Raw genomic sequence first — 23226 nt, 5'->3', positions numbered from 1 at the left:
ACGTGATTAAGCCGAAGTTAGGTTTCTGGCCCCCAACTACGAAAACATGAACAGATGTCCTCTTCACTCGACTCAGAATAGGATACACATTTGGCACTCATAACTATCTGTTGACTGGCAACGAGCCTCCAACCTGTGGTAGATGTGGTGACAGGCTTCACGTCTTCCTGGAGTGGGGATGCCGAATGAGAGGAAGCAACATTTTCCTCTTGCGTACCGCTATTGTGTCCCTCTTCATCCGGCTATGTTCCTTGGCAAAGAACCGCTTTTTAAGATCAAGCAGTCCTCACTTTATTGAATGATGTACTACACGCTATGCACCCACTGTACACAACAGATTGCTTCGCGACCCGGCGCAAGGGCAACTGACGATCGCGGCTCAATCTCGCGCGGCGCATGTGGAGGAAAGCGGGGAGGCAGTGCGGGAGGGAGTGGGGGCGACCTCGGCTCCGCCAACAAGTGCGTACGTTGCACGGCGGGTTGTGCGCGCTGACACCCCGCTTGTTAATTCAGTTAGTAAGCGAATGTTTCTAAGTTCATACGTCCGGTAGAACTACTATCCTTTCCTGGTATATAGCTGTCGACTAATTTGCTATCGCAATCGATGCTTCACCTTTCGGTCGAAACTACGATTTTTTGAAAATTATATGACGTAACTGGTATGCCGTTTTTCTGACAAGGCTTTCTGATGACGGTGGGGTCGCAGAATGAGCCAAGTAATGCTCTCGCAATAAAAGAAAAGCTGTACGAGAGCGAGAAGGTTTGCATGCCACCGCGTGCGTTGCCCGAGTTCCCCATCAGGCGCCAAGGCGAAAGACCCGCGGTCTGTGGCCACCAGCCGGACAGGCGGCGGCGACGCACAGGTTTCTTTGCTCCAACGACGATGGGCACGTGCCAAAACATGCCAGATCGGCCGCGTCGCTGACATACGACGCATCATTCCGCGCTCGAGTGGTTTCAGATAGCCAAGGGTTTAGGCTGCAATCATGCTGCAATCTCGAGGGACGCCACAGATGGGGTTTGCTTCGCTTATCGCACAAAAGTGTTCCGCCGCATTTATCGTTCGCGTGACGACGCGTGTTGGCGCCTGCGCGAGCGTTCTCGCTAGGACAGCTGCGTAACTTTTGCCACCGTCTGAGAGAACGCAAAGAGCAAACACGAGCGTAGGCCTCCTCCGGCGTCCCTCCTCAGAGGCTCGAGCGCCGTATCACAGGGACGGACTGGCAGACCTCGGGACAAGCAGTCACTTTCGCGTTGGGTCACCGCTTTTCTTCACAATGCTGACGAGCATGATCAGGTATACCTGTGATCGTTTTCTTCTGCCCGTCTGGATTTTACGACGCACCAGCTATTTGAGCATGATACCCTTGAACGAAGCCCCAATCTTGAGGCGCGATCTTGTCGCATTCAGCATCGCAAATGAATGGCCCGCCGATATGCACTAACGCAGGGGCTGTTGGCTGGGTTCCAATTCACCGTACTGCCACGAAGCGACCAGTGACTCGCAAGGCACGTCGTGTTGTCGATGGCTATGCGTGTAGAAAGTTAGTCTTATTTTTAACTATAACTTTTCTGTCTTTCTTTAGCCTATCTGTCGCGTTAACGAAAGAGTACCGCTCCCTCAGTATAACGGGAAATCTTTACCGATTTTGATTTACATGTGGCTGGTTTTTTTTATCGCTGTGTATGTGGTGGTGTTAGCACGAGTCATTGGTGTCTTCTTTTTTGAGGTTTGAATTCTGATTGCCTACTTTCGTTGAGAATAACAATACGTTGCTTCGCATTCAATTGTCGCGTTAAATGCATTTCGTGGCCATAACAAGCCAACAAGCAGTATACACAAGCACACAGTTTTGTGAAAGCTGCATGTTTCGCGTTCCTTGCTGTCAATAATTTTGTGAAGAGACGCCGACAGACGCTGTTTCACATCTTTTTTCATCTTACTCATTGTGGTTTGTACTTATATTGTACTTTGTATTTAACTGCAGAACGTGCGATGTCTATTTAATGACGCTTACTGCGACCAGGACCATCGACGGATACTCTTGCGGTACTGGCTTGTGGACTCATAATAACTACACTCACCGTGTTTTAAAGCGATAGATTTCTTTAGCCTCTTCGGTCACTTCGAGTGGTTGGACGACCTCGCAATATAAGCAGTGGTCTACTAGTGGTCCAAGCTAGTAGACAAAACGTTGTATACTAGCTTGGACCACTAGGTATATGTGCCGGCTGCTGTCTGGCCTAGTAGGCAACTTGTGCCATTGGGTATGTGCCCGAACTGACAACTTCGCCACTGCGTGCTTGGTGTTTAGCATGCGGCCATTCTTATACAATGTCTCAGAATGTGTGTGCCAAGGTGACACAAGTGGGTTCATATGCTTAAAACATATTAAAGCGATACCCCATCCATAACAGACGCTTCCGCGTCTAGTGCCGCCGCTTGATGGATCGACATTGCAAAGAACTTGCAGCCAGGATTCTGGAGATGATGGGTGTTTCGGCGGAGTTTCCACTGGGATGCTGCGATTCCAACAAGACGCGCATACTGTGTCGTGGTATCATTAGGCACTGTGTTTGGTTGCGAGAATGCCACTTCGCTTCTCTGCTGATGTGCCCGTAAGGTTTCGTGATTCACGGATATGGCATGAGGATATGTAGCAGGTTAAACAAGAAAGCTATCGCTGACTTTGGCAATTACCTTAGATGGTTCCGGTTCCAATTTTTATTATTTGCAAGCGCCTCTGGTCAGCCTCATATGAGCAATTATAAAGACGGCTTCAATGCGGGTCTTGAATCGTATTGTTTTGAATCGATATAACGGGCCGGCGTTGTCGTATGACTTTGCTTTTACTGTGAAACAAGCACACTTAATTTAACAGATATACCTTATGCGTCTGATTTTTTAGGGGGCTAATACTGAGTGTCTCGTTAGTTTGTTCGCCCAGTGGATAATCAGCTGTTCCCATCGGGGATCACACCCAGAAACTCATGTGACTGGCCAGGACGAAACAGTTGTGACATTCTTCGCGCGCTAGAAAGAAAAGAAAGTGCGGCATTATCATCACTAACCAAGGCACCAATCCCCGAATGCAAATCTCTCTCTCTCTCACACACACACACACACACACACACACACACACACACACACACACACACACACACACACACACACACACACACGCACGCACGCACGCACGCACGCACGCGCGCACGCACGCACGCACGCACACAATTTTGGGCCAGTCGCCCACATTTATTCTCTCTTTCCATACAGCGATAGCGATTACAGGAACATTACAGAAAATGCCGACCTGGATATTTCCAGGTTTCGGAATTGTGCCATTGTTAGCTAGAGCTACGTACATGCATCTACCAAATGGCTTGAGCGTGGTTTTCAGCAACTTAATTTTGTTATTAATCTTTATTTACTTATGAATACTGGGACCTTTTGTCAAGATCGTATCAGGGTGGACGAACATTTTGTCACACAAAACAAACAGCCAGGCTCAAAATAAGTGCAATGCAGGTCATAATTTCAAGTCAGGCACTTTTCAAACGATGACACTTAGTCCTATGTTACTGAGGTTGTGCCATTTTGTTATGGTTCTAGTTGACTCGAGTAGATAATGACTTAATGGTGAAGGAATGACGTAGCCGAGTTGCATAGCGCGTGGAGTACGTTTTTCAATGTAACAGATCGGTACCGTTTCCAAAAATAACCTCTCATCCAACCTAATAACTGATCGTTCCTTATTATGTAACCTAATTTATAAATTCCAAAATGTCTGAGGGGCGTTTCGAATGAAGCTCGGCAAAACATCTTGAAAGTAATGTCGCTTAGCAGACGGAACTGCTTTGTTCATGGAAACCTGCTTCATTTGAATGATGGTGCGAGGGACACGTGCTCCTCTTAAGCGTTTAAGTTTTCTTTTGGGGTTCGAGATTTCTCGCGTAATCCAGAGATTAGGTTTGCCAGTTCTTTTGGGTCATGTAGGAATAAAATGATTCATACAATATTCGCACATGTTTTTAAATTTAGACCAAAGAGCGGACGTGTCACTTTCGTCGAAACTGCTGAGGCGCATATCCAAGTAATATAATACACTCTCATCCCTGGCATTCGAGAAATCTTTCACAAGCACGGTTTTGGCCGGTGCGGCACGTTTATCAGCGACGAATTCACAAGTGAAGTACACCAACTCATGATCAGACAGTCCTTTATGGATCGAAACAGAAAATGTTTCCAGAGAGCGGCTCACAAAAAGCAGGTCAAGAACGGAGTTAGATAAACCATGAATACGCGTAGCTTTTCCTACTACCTGTTTCAAATTGTGACAGAGCATAATATCAAATAAATGTTCAGTATTAGCGCAATGTCACGAGTTAGATGAAGCCAAATCCCAATTAGAGCCGGGTAAGTTAAAATCGCCGACAAGAAATATGTTATCGTGTTTGAATGATGACATGTCTTCAGACAAATCACGTAAATACTGGGAGGTGAATCTGGAGCTCGACAAACTGCGAATAAGAGGATGGAACGGCCCCTAAAATTAGCTTAAGAGAGATGCTTTCATGGTTATCGATCTGAGGAATTAAAGTAGCTTGGATATTGTTTTTAACCAGAACCGCCACTCCACCACCTCTTGATAATCTGTCCCGCCGATAGACTTGATAATACTGAGGAAAGACATCTTTATTATCTATTTCATCGGGAAACCATGTCTCGGTTAGGACGACATGTGGATTGTAACCAACAAGATTATCCTCAAGCTGCTCGCTTTTATTGATTATGCTCCTCGCATTTACGTTTATTAGTCTGAATTCCTTCGTAACTCATTACGTCAGTCATCCTTTCGTGTTCGCTGCGATTGCAGTTTCACCGTTGTGCAAGAGGTATCATCCCATGAAAACATTTGGCCAGCAATGAGCAACTTATGATTCACTAACTTCACCTTTATTTTGCTGCCTCTTCCCGCTTTAGCACTGTCCCATAAAAGTTTTCGTTTCCTAAGGGTTTCTTCCGAGTATAGTCGTGTTGAATCATATATCTTTTCCTTTCAGCTTGTGTGCGTTTTAAGGACATTTCGTTTTTCATTGTAATCTTGGAAAAACGTTATCACAGGTCTGTTGTTACTGTTGTTTCCTAAACGATGACTTCTACCGACACAAGTGCAATGGCCATCAAGTGTTTTGGAGAAGATTTCAGTTAGTACCTTCTGTTTTAGGTCACATTCTGTCTCGTCTTGCTCCTCACGTACACCAAAAACGATCAAGTTGGAACGTTTACTGTAATCTTCCATATAGACCAGTTTTGACTGCAATGTGTTAATTACGTTCTCTAAATTGTCAATGCGTTCTGTTTGTTTTTCTAAATCCGTAGAACGTGCACTATAAGTCAGATATAGTTTTCTCTAAATTTCTCTGATGTCTTCTAAGAGCTACAATCTCGGCTGTTAACTTGGAATGTGCTGTAAGCAACTCTTTTAATAGGTCTCAAGTGTCCTCATTTGATTTATCAGGCCCGTGGTTCGTTTCAAAGTCACCGTATAAAAGCAGTGTGCACACACAAAAAACGTCTTTAGCAATGTTAGCACAGTGCTGTGGGCACGGCAGGACCAAAAGACCGCGGCAGTCACTTCTAATTGTAGTGGAATAACCACCAACCTGTACAAAGTAGAAGAACGATGCCTAAGGCAACATGCTTAAGCGCGGTCCGCTGTGCCCGCTGAAGTTGAAGTCTGGCTGTCGCTATTTTAAACGTGGGTCCGGGGAGCTCACATTACACGAGGGGCGCGTTGCTTGAAGAAGGTAATCATCCCGCCAGGAAAAGATATCCTCCACATTTGGCATCACATAGCCGTGAAGGCATGTGTCGACTGTAGCGGCATCCTGCTGAAGGGTGAGTTTGGACGGACCGAGTAGTAGAAAAACCTGTACAAAGTAGAAGAACGATGCGTAAGGCAACATGCCTAAGCGATGTCCGCTGTGCCCACTCTGTTAAGGCGAAACCCTTCAGTAGCTCGTTGCAGTGACTCATACCTAAAGAACGCGGCGTCTAGTCGAGTGGTATAAAATATATCATCATCAGCAATGGCTTGCATCTCCGTAAGCAAGTAAGTAAATATGCAATGGCTCATACTCCCTTAGGGCAGAGGCTGCAAGCGTTCAGCAAAGTGAAGCGAACAGTGTGTACATTCTATTCATTGAAATCACCCATACAACAAACATAACAGCATACGTTTCAATAAAGAACAAGCATAAAACAAGCATCCTAACCATCAATAAAGCATTGCATAGCCCCCTAGGAAGTACACTACGGCCGAGGATGCTTGTCAAGCAAGAAACGAGGTGCGACGTGTGAAGCGGCGGGAGCAAGGCGTTCGACCGCAAGCGCTGCTTTGCCCTGCTGAGAGGATGCAACGTAAAGTCGAAGAGAAACGTCGTTGGCGCGAGTCTGACCCCGCAGCGCGCGATGCCGCTGCTAAGCGTCGAAAACGAGGCGAAGAAGCCCAAGTGCGAAAGCAGCAGCACCACGATGTAAGACGGCGACGTAAGAGGCCGAAGTTCGCAGACAACGGTTTGCCACACGTTTACATCACACTGCGGCTCGTTATGTCTTGCAAGAAGTCTGACCCCTCGGATCGTATAACTTTAAGGCATTACCAAGTGAGCAGCAGGCTTTTGCCTTCACGTGTTACATGAGTGTAACATGCTGCCGAACTATCTAGAATTTTGCAGGGCGTAGACGTTAATTAGATCGGCCGATAATTTTGAATGAACGTTTTGTCGAATGTCTTAAGCAAAGGCGTGACACTGCCAGTCCTTCAGTCATCGCATAACGCACCTTGATCAAGGGACTGAGTGAACGACATACACAAATACTTTGAAGACCACTCAGGCTGGACAGAAAAACGTACGCCTACGCGCACATCAAACGGCTGATGGTAACCGCGCGCGTACGCGCCTACTGTTCGGCACCGCTGAACTGTGTTTCCGTGAAGCTTCACTTACCATGATAACAATATGCCTTAGGCTGCAGTTGGGCTCTTTAAACGGGTAACGACGTTCTCCTCTGCTGGCCTCTTCGACGGCGCGCTGCGGCTCGTCACATCTCCGTGGTGTGCGGCAGCCCGAAACTTGTTCAATAAAGCAAAAAAAAAAAAACATCGATTCCTACAAAACCACGACCAGCGTACGTGGTTGTTCTCATAAACTACAGATGGCCTAGCCACACATAGGTCGTGCTGTGCATAAAGTGCGCTACCAGTCATCGCCTGTGCATTCTTGCAGGGCAGTGAGAATAAACATATTTATTTTCAGAAAAGCCGGTTAAAGGTAGCGGGGGACCGGCCTCATCATCATCATCATCATCATCATCATCATCATCATCATCATCGTCGTCGTCGTCGTCGTCGTCGTCGTCGTCGTCGTCATAATCATCATCATCAGCAGCAGCAGCAGCTTATATTATGTCCACTGCAGGACAAAGGCCTCAGATCTCCGATTACCCCTGCCCAGCGCCAACCGATTCCAACTAGCGCCCCACCTAGTATTCTGCCGTCCTCGACTGCGCTTCCCTCCTCTTCGCACCCATTCTGTAACCCTAATGGTCCACCGGTTATCCAAACTACGCATTACATGACCTGCCCAGCTCCATTTTTTTCTCTTAATGTCAATTAGAATATCGGCTATACCCGTTTGCTCTCTGATCCAAATCGCTCTCTTTCTGTCTCTTAACGTTATGCCTAGCATTCTTCGTTCCATCGCTCTTTGCGCGGTCCTTAACTTGTTCTCAAGCTTTGTCAGTCTCCAAGTTTCTGCCCCATATGTCAACACTGGTAAAATGCACTGATTGTACACCTTCATTTTCAATGATAATGGTAAGCTTCCAGTCAGGAGCTGACAATGTCTGCCGTATGCGCTCCAATCAATTTTTATTATTCTGTGAATTTCCTTCTCACGATCAGGGTTCCCTGTGAGTAATTGACCTAGGTAAATGTACTCCTTCACAGACTCTAGAGGCTGAGTGGCGATCCTGAACTCTTGTTCCCTTGCGCGGCTGTTCATCATAATCTTTGTCTTCTGCATATTAATATTCAACCCCACTCTTACACTCCTCTGTTAAAGTCCTCAATCATTCGTTGTAACTCGTCTCCAGTGTAGCTGAACAGGACAATATCATCTGCAAACCGAAGGTTGGTGAGATATTCGCCGTTGATCCTTACTCCTAAGCCTTCCCAGTTTAATAGCTTGAATACTTCTTCCAAGCCCGCAGCATTGGAGAGAATGTGTCTCCTTGTCTGACTCCTTTCTTTATAGGCAGCTTCCTACTTTTCTTGTGTAGAACTAAGATAGCTGTGGAATCTCTGCAGATATTTTCCAATATATTTATGTAAGCGGCCTGTACTCCTTGATTACGTAATGGGTTTATGACTGCTGGTATGTCTACTGAATCAAATGCCTTTTCGTAATCTATGAAAGCCGTATAGAGAGGCTGATTGTAGTCTGCGGTACTCTGCGGCCTATAATTTTTCAATTCTTTAACGTCTCCTTTTTTTGTGGATTTTATAATATTGGCATATTTGAGGTTCGATTGCGCAACATTTGGACGACACACACAGAAGAGAAACACACACGACATAGCGCTACTTGCAACTATCATTTTATTCCCTTGTCAATGGAATAAATACTGGAAGATACTTGGGGGGTGGGGGGGGGGGGCTGGAGGAGGGTAACAACAAAAACAAAAAGATTTTTACAAACATGTCCATCCACCAATACCAAGCCAGCATTGTCATGTGACCATATGACAAAGCTGGCTTGGCATTGGTGGATGGCCATGTTTGATCACATGACAAAGCTGGCTTGGCATTGGTGGATGGCCATGTTTGTAAAAATCTTTTTGTTTTTGTTGTTACCCTCCTCCAGACCCCCCCCCCCCCAGAGTATCTTCCAGTATTTATTCCATTGACAAGGGAATAAAACGATAGTTGCAAGTAACGCTCTGGTGTGTGTTTCTCTTCTGTGTGTGTCATCCAAATGTTGTGCAATTGAGCCTCTAATATGTTATACCAACACGCCCAGTCCTCAACCTTGATAATATTGGCATTCTTCCAGTTTTCTGGGACCCTTGTAGTCGATAGACACTTCGTATAAAGAGCCGCCAGTTTTCCAAGCATTATGTCTCCTCCATCTTTGATTAAATCAAGTGTTATTCCATCTTCTCCTGCCGCTCTTACTCGTTTCATGCCTTGCAAGGCCCTTCTGACCTCATCGCTAGTTATAGATGGAGTATCTGCAACCTGTTGATTACTACTGCTTCGAATGGAGGTATCGTGGCTCCTCTGGGTACTGTACAGGTCAGTATAGAATTCTTCCGCTGCTTTTACTATACCTTCGAGATTTCTGATGATATTACCCTGCTTATCTTTAAGTGCATACATCTTGTTTTGTCCTATGCCAAGTTTCCTCCTCACTGATTTCATGCTGCGTCCATTTCTTACGGCTTCCTCGGTCTTTCTCACGTTATAATTTCTGATATCCCTTATTTTTTTTTCTTGTTGATCAGTTTTTACACTTATGCGAATTTTATCTCACAATCTAACTTGCTGAATTCATTATGAACTCCTTTCAACGCTATGCAGCCCAATGCTCGTTCGAAATTGACTTAGGCAACCGTATTGGGCAATGGTATACCCAGTGATTGGATCCGTAGGTCGGATTATGGTGGTGCACGCACCTTTGCGCAGACCGACGTCATTCAGTGCCACCGGCAAGAAATGTAAAGGAAGGAGAATCTGCTCCGACAAGATGGCACAGTAACGACACATTTCCGGCGTCACTGAGCTTCACAAAGAGTCACGTCAGGGCTTCTCCTTAGTTTTTTTCTTCCTCCATGCGCACTAATAACGAACGCGTAACATCTGCACCCACGCGATTGCAGCTCACCAGTTTCACTCGCGAAGCAACGGGCGCACGTCTGCTTACCATTACTTCAACATGAGCGCTTTTTCGACTTAAGTATTGACAGTTCTGCAACAGCTTCAGCGTCATATGCCAGCGTTCAACGCGCTGGCCTGTGACGCTGGCAACAATGAAATAATACGCGAAGGTAATATTCGCTCCTCAGATTTGTTACTCCTATTTGGTACCATTTTGGGACTAAAAGGGCTTTTCTACTTTTGATAGTATTTTAATGGAAAGATCCTTCCCACAGGGGCTTCTGGGGACTAGAGAAGGTCGTTTTATTTTGGCTGCGTTTTAATGAAAACATTTAGTTCCGCAACGGCATTCTGGAGCTCTTTTTCCTTCTTATTTAGTTTCTTTTCTTTTTTGTTTATATCTAGGGAAGACGTATCGATAACGTCTCAGAAATGCATGGACATTCCAGCCATTTGGGGAGATCATGGTGAGACACGGGGTTTCTTGTGATGTCCCTTTCCAGATTTTCCCTATTCTAATGACCACCCTGTCGTCACGGCTATCGATAGTATCAGATATAAACCCTTAAAGAAGACATCTCAGCCAGTTTCTAATCTCAGACTCTCCGTTCTCGAAACCGACATTCAGCACACGGCGCCACCCCACAACAGTGGCAAAATGCTAGCGTAAAGAACGAATGACTCACAACGCCAAGTACAGGATTCGGTGAAGGAGAAGTGCAACGCGGGGTAGGAAGGAGGAATAAGCTGAAGTCTTGATTTCTCTGAACGGGATGGTCGCATGATATACTGCGAATGTTTTTCGGCAACTGACACTGCGGCAAAACACGAGGTCGTACAGCGCGTAAAATGCGCTATCGCTGCTCAGAGCTTCGCAGCTTGGGCAAAACTGCAACTTTCTTTTTCTTTTGTTTCTGCACCTATCATTAGAGAGTGCGTGTAATTTGCTGAACCGGAGCCAATCGCATCTTCCAATGCCTGAAAAACGAGCACTTTGAACTGCATCGAAAAATGTCCTGGACAGTGCTCGTGCCAGGCTTGCTGGCACCACCGAGGCTGATGGGAGCCTTCGTGACGGCACTTTCGGAGCTGTTCCAATTTGTACAAGGCACTCTTTTCGGTTCGTGGGCGTCATTTCTCTGACTCATTTTGCGTTCTTCGCTTGACGCCTGCCACGTCAAGCACATCGACTTTGTCACTTGACCAGAGAGGGCAGGAATACGCTGAGCACGCAGATGGAGACAAAGCCTGTCAACACAGAAACACAGAACGACCGTCGACCCGACTGCTATCAGGTGGTCACGCCACAGAAGCAACGTCACCGGTCCGGGGGCAATAGGTCCGGGTGCACTGACAACGCGTAGTGTTTGGCAAGCGAAAGCCCTGTCAATGCGCGGCGTCGAGGCTGCAATCTCCCCAGGGTGGCCGAGGTATCGGGAGTGCGTAGGCGTGCCCTTCCACATCGAGAGTCTACAAGCTCGCGTGCATTGCCCATGCGCTGTCCAGTCTTATCACGCCTGTTGTCGCGGGAGCCTTGCAACCCGCGCAAAGCGATAGCGTACGGCGGGCACCAGGGAAATGTGTCGCAGAAAGCAGCGTCGGTAAACAGAGTCTCTATAGAGCAGAGACTGTCGATGCAGCACTCAGAGACACACGAACGAGTCCGGTCGACTTCTGTCTTTGGCGCACTATACCCAGTGCTTTCTATTGGCATCGCTTAAACGAAGGTCAGCTTTGTGATAATTATCTGCGTTTTCCCCAATATATCAGCTCTCTCAGTGGCAGTTGCGGGAATGAGTAGGTGTATTTGGTGCACACCTTTTGATGACCGCGTTCACATGGATTCGAAGTCGGCCTGACGCCGCACACCTACCTATGATACATGTCCGTATGATAAAAGAAAATATATTTATTTCAGAGTAATACACGAACAAAGATTATGAGATTTTGGTAAACGGTGACGAACAAAGTAATCCCGGCTCTCCCACTGCGCCGTCTAACATAGCATATAGGTGTATATCCGGGGAGTGAGGATTATACACATAACGCGTGCAAAAAACTGAACGCGGTCCTTCCCGCCACGGTACAGCGTTTTGCTGTTGAGCCTCGAGGCCGCGGGTTAGACTCCCGGAAGCATTTCAATGAAGGGCGGAATAGAAAAAAAAATAAAGTTGCTCATGTGGGCCATGCCATGGGTTGCACGTTAAAGAATCACAAATAGTCGAAATTGATGCGCAGTCCCCCCTCCCTACGCGATCTCTGATATCCCACGTGTTACTGTGAGAGGTTAAACCCTGTAATTTAGAACGAAGTTCTAGGGTTTGCGTTTGGACCAAGTCACTTAGATTGGCCTGCTTCCAAATGGTTTCAATGAAGGCTATCAAATGCGATACTGCTGAGTAGTGTGTTGCGCACCGCACTTTTATTTTTTTGTTAATGCTTTCGGCCTTCCCAGTTATCTACAATATAAAAACCGCTCGATTGCTTGCGCTGCGCATTCTGCTCTTCAGGATGCCCTACTTTGATGCAACGCACTCCAGTGACTGACTTATGCTTCCGTGCGCGTGATGTCAAACTTACCCGCCGTGGTTGCTCAGTGGCTATGGTGTTTTGCTGCTAAGGACGAGGTCGCGGGATTGAATCCCGGCCACGGCGGTCGCATTTCGATGGGGGCGAAATGCGGAAACACCCGTGTACTTAGATTTAGGTGCGCGTTAAAGAACCCCAGGTGGTCGAAATTTCCGGAGTCCCCCACTACGGCGTGCCTCATAATCAGAAAGTGGTTTTGGCACGTAAAACCCCACAATATAATTTTAATGTTAAACTTAGCATGACCATTCAATAACCTTGTGCGCTTCGCTGCCCCTTTATCGTTATATGGCGATTTTCTGCCAAGCGGGCCCAACACAGGCACGCTTTCTTGAGGAAACTCCCCATGAACGTGCCCTGAACGTTTTGAACACGCACTTTGGCATTTGTCGAACAGTGCATGATACGTTCAACGACGGCTTATGCAGGTTATTCAAGGTAGGTATAGTCTTCAACAGCGGTTAGCAGAACTTTCTTTCCGGGGAAACTTTGCACTCGGACTTATTGAGGGCCCCTCCATCGTATAGGACACCGAAGGTGCAAGTAACATTGTGAGTATATGTCTCCCGCCTGGCTCTAAGTTGAAGGCTTTTACAACAACAGACTGTTCTTGAAAAACAGCGCTTTTTTATAGTCGGTTAATCTCCGCAGTGACTGAGTGGCTATGGTGGTCTGCATGCTGAGCACGAAGCCGCCGGTTGAATTGCCGACGGCGGTAGCCGCATTCGATGGGTGTGGAATGCGAAAATAATGCTCGTGTCCTAGGCTTTGTGCGCATTTTAATGGAGTACTGACGCAAAACTTTCCTGTCCCGCTTTTTTTACTCCTTTAGATATATATATATATATATATATACCTGACCAGGTGTTGCTTTCGTAAATTAAGATCAATGAATGAATGAATGAATCAATCAATCAATCAATCAATCAATCAATCAATCAATCAATCAATCAATACATGTATTTACATGTAGTGTATGCAACACTGCGTACCATTTAAGTGCAATACGCTCGCCCGCAAGGCCGGCTAGCTTTGAAGTCTTGTGCACAGTCTTTTGTGGGTTTAAAACTATCGTTGTTGAGATCTATACACACCCCAATAATGCAAAGAATTAGATTTTGTGTTCTCTTTTTCAGCATCTCGGAACAGAAGTACCGCTTCGAGGTTAACTAAGAAAACATCATTTATTCCATGCGGGACTCTGTAATAAATGAATGAACGAATAAGTAAATAAATGAATGAATAAGTAAATGAATGATTAAATCAATGTGCAGATACACCGCACATCTTCGAATTTATGGTATGGTATGAATAACTTTATTTAGGTCCTGAGGGATCAGTCTGGGACTGATGCGAGCCGCTCCCACGTCGGTACAGAGAGGCCGAGCCCCTATGCCTTCACACGGGCCCTCTGGACAGACCTGAGTTGGTCCGCCAGCACTTCACTGTGCAGCATCCGTTGCCACCACTATTCACCTCGAGAACCATCACCGGCCAACGCCAAGCAGCGCCAAAGCGTGTGTTCTAAATCAAGCAAACCCCCACACTTACTACAATAGACTGAAACCCCGCAGTCCGGATTAATTTTATTAATGATGACCAGATTAGGGTACGTTCGTTTCTGCAGAAGCCTTAATGTAGTCGCCTGTGGCCTATTTAATTTAGAATGTGGCAGGGGGAATGCCCTGCGCCCTAAGTAATAGTGCTTGGTGATTTCGTTGTAGGTTAACAGTTGGTCCCTGTACTCAGGAGCGGGAGATCCAGCCCCTTCAGGGAGTACACGGCACACTAATCCTCGTGGCTTCCTGTGCGCCACCTCGTTGAGGTTACGCGGGGCTCCCTCCACTGTCGCCATGTGCGCCGGGAACCAAGTAACTGTATGCCAAGTGATATCTCTACCCTGCAGCAGTCTGTTAGCCGGTTCCGCAACAGGTCCTCTCGAGAAGGCTTTAATCGCAGATCGCGAGTCACTAAACACCAAAACTCTTCTTGAATCAATTAGTGCTTGAGCAATAGCCACCTGTTCGGCGACCCCATGATCTTTGGTATAAATGGAAGCGGCATTTCTAACGCTCCCTTTGCCATCTACCACCACCACCGAATAAGAATTTTTACCATTAATCAATGCGGCGTCAACAAACGCAGACTCCTCCTCCTCCTGATCCTTTGCCTCTCGCAACAAAACCCTAGCTCTCGCGACCCGCCTCCCTACATTGTACACGGGGTGCACATTCCGCGGAAACGGACGAACCATGATATTTGCCCTAACGTTCACATTCAACTCTTGTAGGGGCGCCCTATCATGCGACACCGCCACCGATTCTTCAATTGACTCTAAAATATACCTACCCGCTGGTGTACCTAGCAACCGCTCCCTCTGTGCAGTACGCTGAGCCTCGGCAATTTCATCTAAAGTATTATGCAAACCCAGTCGTAACAACATATCGTTTGACGTCGTCATAGGCAGACCAAGCGCAGCCTTGACGGCTTTTCTGATTAATGCTTCAAATTTATTTTTCTCCCCCCTATTCCAATTTACCATAGCTGCCACATGCGAGAAATGACACATAATAAATGCGTGAACTAAGCGCATCGCACCTTCTTCTCCTAAACCGCTATGCCTATAGAGATCCTTCTATAAGTCTTATGGCCTCCTCCGTCTTCTTGGTAATACGCTGAATGGTGCTAATGTTCGATCCATTCGCTTCAAGTAAAAAACCCAAGACCCCGATTGCTTCAACTTTGGATATCACCGACCCTTCCCTAGTATGAATTCTAATGCAAGGCTCAACTTCCGGTACCCAACCCTTCGGCCTACGACCCAGCTTCTTAGATTTGAAGATCAACAACTCCGACTTTTTAGTGGAGCACTTCAGCCCCATGAGACCCAGATACTCCTCCGTAAGCGTTACCACGTTCTGCAGCCTAGCCTCAAGTTCTCCATCACTACCACTGACACTCCACATAGTAATCTCATCTGCGTAGATAGAATAGCCAATATCCTGGACAGTGCCCAGTGTATTAGCCAACTGCGACATCGCCAGATTGAATGACATAGGCGAGAGTACGGATCGCTGCGGAGTACCACAGCAACCCAAGTTAAAGACTTCCGACTTTATCTCCCCAAACCTGAGACATGTCCTTCTATCCGTAAGGAAAACCTTTACAAAATGGAAAAGCCGCTGCCCCATATTAAAGTCCGATAGCACCGGTAGAATGAAAGAATGTCGGATTTTATCGAAAGCTTTTTCCACATCAAGTCGAATTAGTGCCTTAGTATCCCTTGTCCGCCGGTCAAGGAGCTGATGCATAATCCTGATCATAGTATCCTGAGTCGAGAGGCCGGGCCGAAATCCTATCATCAATTGCGGAAAGTCTCCATTGCCCTCAACATAACGCGTTAGCCTATTTAAAATGACATGCTCAGCGACTTTCCCCAAGCACGATGTCAGGGAAATGGGTCTGAGATTTTCAAGCCCTATGGCCTTCCCCGGTATGGGTATCAGAACAGTAGTTGCAAGTTTCCACTCTTCCGGGAAAGATCCTTCCTTCCATCGGCAATTGATCTCCCACGTAAGGAACTCAATTGACCCGTCGTCTAAATTCCGTAACATTTTATTCGTAATGCCATCCTGCCCTGATGCCGATCGACCATTAAGATTCTGCAGCGCCAACCTTATATCACTTTCAGTAAATTCCTCATCAATAGCTGCATTTTCGTCCCAACTATATTCCAAAATCACGTCAGGTGTATCGTGCCAGGTCTCCAACGGAAGGGATCTTTCAGCCAAATCCTTCAGCAACTCCTGCTCCGTGGGGTCCCGACACGCCTGATGGACCAGCTTACCTATCACAGTCCTCTGATTAGATTTAGTGTTTGTCTAATCTCGTAAATGTCTGAGCAAACTCCAGGCGCCTCCCCTCTTAATGCGGCCATCAACAGAATTGCATACTTCATCCCATTACTGCTTGCACAGTACCCGACAATGGTCTTCAATTTCCTGATTAACCACTGCTATACGTTGTCTAAGCCTTCTATTCAATCTCTGACCCTTCCATCTTGCTAACATCGACTGCTTCGCTTCCAACAAATGCGACAGGCGACTATCCCCGTGTTCCGTGTCAATATCGGTCTGAACCTCTTTAGTGGACGCCTCAACGCCACATTTAAGCTGACTAGTCCACTGTTTCAAGGTCAACTCGTTTTCCTCATCTTCGATTCTCTGTGCTCTTCGTTTCCTAAATGCATCCCAGTCAACCAATGTGCGCTCCTTTTTATTAGCCACTCCCAAAGTAATCATAAGTTTGTAATGATCGCTACCAAAATCTATATTAGAATTGGACCAGGACGAATCCACCACCCCCCGAACAAAAGTGAGATCAGGTGTCGAATCTCTACATGTCGACGTGCCACATCTGGTGGGATATGAAGGGTCTGTAATCAGAGTTAAATTCAAGTCTAGTGTCTGCTGCCATGGTCTCTCCCCCTTAATAGTGTTATAAACATACTTACACACATGATATGGTGCATTGAAGTCCCCTCCAATAAGCAACGGTGAATCCTTAGCCAGATTGGTTGCCTTGGTCAAGAGAGATTTGAAACTCTGCTACGTGTCCCGGGGGCTACTGTACAGGTTAAGCAGGTAAACGCTCCTCTGACATGACCTTTGCCGACCTAAAATTACCTCCACCATACGTCAGTGTTTCCTGTAACATGATAACTTGAGGTTTCACACCATGCGTTCTAACAAACTTCTGCAGAGACGCCTTCTTATTATTGAACCCCCTACAATTTCACTGCCAAATACTAAATGAACTATTTAATAGATCCATCTTGGACCACGGAAATTTGGTGAACTAGGTTTGAGCTAAAGTCCACTCAGCGACTTACCCTGCTGGGCTAGCGGCCGAGTGCACTACCGCTGCATAACAGGGACCACCGTCTCGTTTAGATATATTTCAATTTTGCCTAATCTCTGATCCTTGATATTTTCCCGTTCTTCTATCCGCTTCAGTCTACTAGTGATCTGATTTACACTTTCTTGCAATGTCGCCATCATTGCTTTAAGCTCGGAACCGACTTTGCCCTGAATCCGCACCGTGGAGGATAGGGCCCTCTTTTTCGGAGCAGGCGTCTCCTCGTCCGCCATGTTCTCTTCTGCGACCTCCACAGACCTTGGTACCTCAACCGAGTCATCATGTTTCCTAGCATGTCCTAAGCTATCGCTGTTACTGGAAGGTAAGCCGTTCCTAAGTTCAGCTATCTCTTTGATAAGCCCGTCAATGGCTGCTTTTAAGCTGTGATTCTCTCTCTCCAATTGCGCAATCCTATCCCTATTACCATCCACATGCTCCTGGCGCTGCTCGCGCGCTCGGCCAGCGCTGATGCCGCCCTTGACCTTGTCAGCCCAGGTGGTCTGGCTTCCAGCTGCGCTGCCGCCTCCACCAGCTGCAGGAAACCGCACCCGCGCCTCCCTCGAAACGGAGCGGCTCCTGGTCGTTGGAGTCCCAGACGATGGCCGCTGCCTCGACATGGAGCGGCTCCTAGAGCGCGAGCATCCCTTAGAGCGTAGGCGGGCGCTCACCAGCTGCACCATCTCGGCTGCCTCCTGTTCCGCCGTTAGCTCCGCCCTGGTTCTCTCCTGTTGTGGAACACGCACGATGTAGGGAAGCTGGTATCGTTGTCTGCATTGTTTATCCGCGGTCAGGTGTCGTCCGCCAAAAAGCTTGCAACAAAGCACACAGTTGTGATCCTCTTCAGGGTTGCGAGCCCCGCATCCTTGGCATTCAAAAGAATCGGGCGCTGGACAGGCATCCGCTCGATGTCCAAGCTTGCCACACATATAACATAGATCCAACTGCTTTCGATACAGGAAGCACCGGACCAGAGTTGGCCCATATCTGACGAAATTGGGCACTTTTAACCCATGGAAGACAATGATAACTGATCCTGTGTTCTTGATTCGTTTGACCGCCATAGCCAGCGGATTGCGATCGTTACCGATGTTCCGCTCAAGTGTCGCTGGGCCATCCACAATATCTGCATAGCGAATGACCCCCTTACACGTTGTGTGTGGAGCCGTCTCGTTCGCACTGACTTCAAAATGCTTGTCTGCCGCTCTGATGGACCTGAGTCTCACATATCGTCCAGCGTTGCTCCTTTCTGGCGTACTAGCCACCAAGATATTTTGCATAAAGTTAGGGCAAATAACATCTTTCATAATCTGCTCAATACTGAGGCCTGCTGCCTCTACGATTACCTTGCCCACCGCTGTAGAGCTAACTTTCTCCAAATTCAGTCCACCGCGTGGGCGAATGACTATTTTGATGTGTTCTTGTGGCATCGGTAACATGCGCGGCGCCTTCACAATGCGATTCTTGATTGCCGAGCTACCGCGCCGTTCACCTGCGCCCCGTCGTTCAGGCATCTCGCTTGGCGAACCGCCATCACCCAATCCAGGCCTCGTCGTAGCTCTAGATTTTCGGCTGGACACTGCCCGCCATCCCAGGTCTTCAGTAAAGTCCTCCGCCAGGAGCACTTCCCCTTCAACGTGCATTGGTGCCATGCCGCGCTAGGTCTACCAGACGCTAGCGCTCGGCCAGCGTGGCGTGGGCACAAAAGTTCCAATAACGTCCAAAAAAAGGGGCGGCCCACCTCAAAATCAGGTATCCGCTGAATCTTCTCGTCTTCACGGGGGGTAAAATGACTTTTAAAAAAAAGTCGAGTGGGGTGAGGTGGAATCTGTGTCAAGTGATTAATTAAATGCTATAAGACTGTTCCTTTTCCAGAACGTGTTTTGCAGCAAAGCGATTATGTACCTGCCCACTATCTTGTTAGTACCGCAAGATGGCGGCCATGATAACATCAGTGCTAGCTATGTAAGACACGCTAGTACCATCTTTTTCGTGGCAAACTCGGTTTTCCAAGGCATATACCTTTTGAAGGGCTCTGCTAATCTCAAATTCGCTTAGCTAATTCTCATAAATGATATGGAAACAGAAATAGACCCGCATATAGGAGTTCACGGCTCAGATGGATATTTGAAACGCCCAGACAACTGTAGTCGCATTGTGTGCGTGTGTTGTGCATGTTTATGTTTGTGCCTGCTTCCGTTAAAAGGTGCGGGCATCCGTATTTTCAACATCCGACTCTCTCATGAATAATGAAGAACATTAAATTCGTGCTCACCCTCCATAGCAAGCTTACACGACTCTCTTATGTCGATCTCTTCGTGAGTTGCAATCGAACCGTTTCCTTATCATGATGCATTGTACACTGACAGGGCACGCAAGATGTCGTCAGCCTGGCCGTCTATTCCCTTAATATGCACGAACTGGCAGACAAAAGTATTTGGTGTTCGTACAGTGTCTTACCAAAATGGCATTATGCACAGTTCCCCCAGCTTTTCACGAAATTTCTAAATTATTCAATGTTAGTGGCGTTCATCCTTCTCGCTTATTTTATGTGTTTTTCTTTTCTATTTTGAAATTTTCTACTCTGAATCCAAAGGTCTGCATAAATAAATAGAAATGAAATCAACTTTTCATAGCAGTAGCTAGAATGGAAGCATTCTCTACTGTCAAAGTCTAGAGGCAGATTATAACGCTTTATTGTCAACTACAGCAGTTTATAAACGAAATAAGATTTTGCAACTGTCGAAAAAAAAAATTTGAATAGATGTGCTAAGAAAAGAAATGATGTCTGTGGTACCGTGTCATGATACGCAGCACAAGACAATTTTTATTAAAGTCACATAAAAAGCAGGTGGTCGGTTAGATGAGAGAAAACATAATCCTACCATTTCCTTAAGCTTAAGTTTTTTTTTGTGAGAAAAAGTTTCATAGCCCTATATCTCCATAACACGTGTATTTGAGGATCGCTAGAAAATTTCCCTTTGAGCAGCATTCTTAATCTGAGATCTCCATGGTATAGGTAAAAAAGTTGCTTAAAAGAATGAATTATAGAAAGGAAAATGACAACCCAAGGATAAAAAGAGGACAAACGCTGAGCTCAAAGTTTATTAGAAAAGACGACTCAGAGAAAGTTTCTGGTAGCGTTTCGGCACATCGCGGGCTTCTTTTAATCCCACCGGATTCGGTTCCTTCTCGCCCGCTTATTGTCACGTACTACGTTGAAGGTGGTTGCCCTAAGGGGCGTTACTCTTCCCCTTTCCTTCAGTGGCATTCATCGTACGACACGACCTGCTCACCGCCGGCGATGTGACTCACCGGGGGGAGATAAACTACTTCAAGTTTTATATGGGCTGTAAAAGCCCAGTCCCTCACTGCTGACCGTCGCAGTGCGAATGAGAAAATATGCGAAAGCTATGGTATCACTGCTGCTGCTCGGCCAACGGGTAGAAAAACGTCAGCCCGTAAGAACGCTAGAAACAGGTGAGCCGCTTCGTCGCCTGTTAAGTGTTTTTGCGTTAGCATAATTTTCTCTTTGTCCTTCAGCCAAAAATATTGAAATGCAATGTGCAATGATCAAACGCGTGAAGATGCTGTGTAACCGTAACTATCTATTGTCATTTCGGTGTATCGGGTGTATACCATGCGCTCTTTCAGACTTTGAAGACGGGAGGATTCATTATCTCGATAGAATTTCTCATCAGTTTGACCTTGTTATTGAGTAGTATTAGGAACATGTCTTGAATTGTCTACGAGCTCGCTATGGCGTTCGGCGTGGCGAATACTATGTACGTGGCAACTTCGACTCCTGGTTATGGCAGCCGCAGTTTGAAAGAAGCTCCCGTGTGGAGAGTTTGGTGTGTTTTGGTGTGCAAATATGGTGAACGACGAGCGGTCAAAACTATATTATAGAGCCTTCCTCTGTAGCGTTCTCTAGAACCCCCATAGTAAGTTCAGCTTTGTAAAAAAAAAAAGATTGCCGTAGTTGCTAGGCCATTCATAAACCAGTTTACCTGGAATCCATCTTAGGAGAAAAAAAAGCGTCTCCTTAACTTCTACCAGGACTTATATCACGAGAAGCACTGGGCAGCTTACATTAGCTCCTACCTCTCTCTCGTGGCAGTCCGATTACATAAAAAATAATAGAGAGAGAGAGAGAGAAATGGTGCTTTACTTCAAAACGGGAGACAAAAAGGGAGACGTTAAAGAATTGAAAAAAATATAGGCACATTAGCTTACTCCCAGTATTATATAAAATATTTACCAAAATGATCTCCAATAGAACAAGGGCAACACTGGACTTCGGTCAACCAAGGGAACAGGCTGGCTTCAGGAAGGGCTACTCTAAAATGGATCACATCCATGTCATTAATCAGGTTATCGAGAAATCCTCAGAGTACAATAAGCCTCTCTATATGGCTTTTATAGATTATGAAAAGGCATTTGATTCAGTAGAGATACCAGCAGTCATAGATGCATTACGTAATCAAGGAGTAGAGAATGCTTACGTAAATACCTTGGAAAATATCTACAGAGGTTCTACAGCTACCTTAATTCTACAAAAGAGAAGCAGGAAGATACCTATAAAGAAAGGAGTCAGACAGGGAGACACATTCTCTCCAATGCTCTTAACTGCGTGCTTGGAAAAAGTATCCAAGCTATTAAACGGGGAAGGCTTAGGAGTAGGGATCGATGGCGAATATCTCAGCAACCTTCGGTTTGCCGATGACATTGTTCTATTCAGCAACAATGCCGACGAGTTACGACAAATTGTTGAGGACCTTAACAGAGAGTGTAAGAGCGGGGTTGAAGATTAATATGCAGAAGAAAAAGATATTGATGAATAGCCGGGCAAAACAAGAGTTCAGGATCGCCAGTCAGCCTCTAGTCTGTGAACCCTGATCATGAGAGGGAAATTCATAGAAGAATAAAAATGGGTTGGATCGCATATGGCAGACATTGTCAGCTCCTGATTGGAAGCTTACCTTTATTATTCAAAAGGAAGGTGTACAATCAGTGCATTTTACCAGTGCTGGCATATGGGGCAGAGATTGACAAAGAAGCTTGAGAACAAGTTAAGGACCGCGCAAAGAGCGATGGAACGAAGAATGCTTGGCGTAACGTTAAGAGACAGAAAGAGACCGGTGTGGATCAGACTGCAAACGGGTATAGACGATATACTAATTGACATCAAGAGAAAAAGATGGAGCTGGGCAGGTCATGTAATGCGTCGGTTAGATAACCGTTGGACCATTAGGGTTACAGAATGGGTACCAAGAGAAGGGAAACGCAGTCTAGGACGGCAGAAGACTAGGTGGGGCGATGAAATTTGGAAATTCGCAGGTGCTAGTTGGAATCGGTTGGCGCGGGACAGGAGCAATTGGAGATCGCAGGGAGAGGCCTTCGTTCTGCAGTGGACATACAACAGGCTGATGATGACTTCAAAGCGCAGTATTGCACGAAAATTTGGTTTATATATCTTATACTTTACATTTGTGTGTGTGTGTGTGTGTGTCTTCTCTTGTGCTACATTTCGCCCCGAGATCTCGCAAATATTTTAATTATCATTGGCGACACTTACTAGGTATCGCCTGTGCTTAAGTGTACATCCTACATTCGCCGCCACAACCCTGGCCATCATTCGGTAACTGTTTCAAGGCTAGGTAAAAAAAAACCACATACGCTTGCTGCATCTCCTTAATGCTCAATAATCTGCTCCTCTATGTTTTCTTACGAGCATTGATTCAAGTGATTATATTGAGCTGTGTTTAGAGTTCAGTCT

The 23226-nt window shown here is 46.3% G+C and overlaps 1 protein-coding gene across 2 annotated transcripts in view; it reads left to right on the top strand.

Moving 5' to 3' along the window:
- The first annotated feature begins 1105 nt into the window (after window positions 1–1105).
- The window catches only part of LOC142590604 ((Lyso)-N-acylphosphatidylethanolamine lipase-like), a 67704-nt gene continuing 45583 nt past the window's right edge, over window positions 1106–23226 (top strand). The window contains exon 1 of one of the 2 annotated variants that reach the window (XM_075702919.1): window positions 1106–1297. In XM_075702919.1, the coding sequence (XP_075559034.1) occupies window positions 1278–1297 (20 nt within the window). In that variant the 5' untranslated portion in view covers window positions 1106–1277. Of the gene's footprint in view, window positions 1298–20847; window positions 20928–23226 lie in introns of those variants that run through there. The other variant, XM_075702946.1, reaches the window with a different exon arrangement.

The sequence above is a fragment of the Dermacentor variabilis genome, chromosome 1, assembly GCF_050947875.1.
Source record: "Dermacentor variabilis isolate Ectoservices chromosome 1, ASM5094787v1, whole genome shotgun sequence".
Taxonomy (NCBI): domain Eukaryota; kingdom Metazoa; phylum Arthropoda; class Arachnida; order Ixodida; family Ixodidae; genus Dermacentor; species Dermacentor variabilis.
This window is presented reverse-complemented; position numbering and strand designations above follow the sequence as displayed.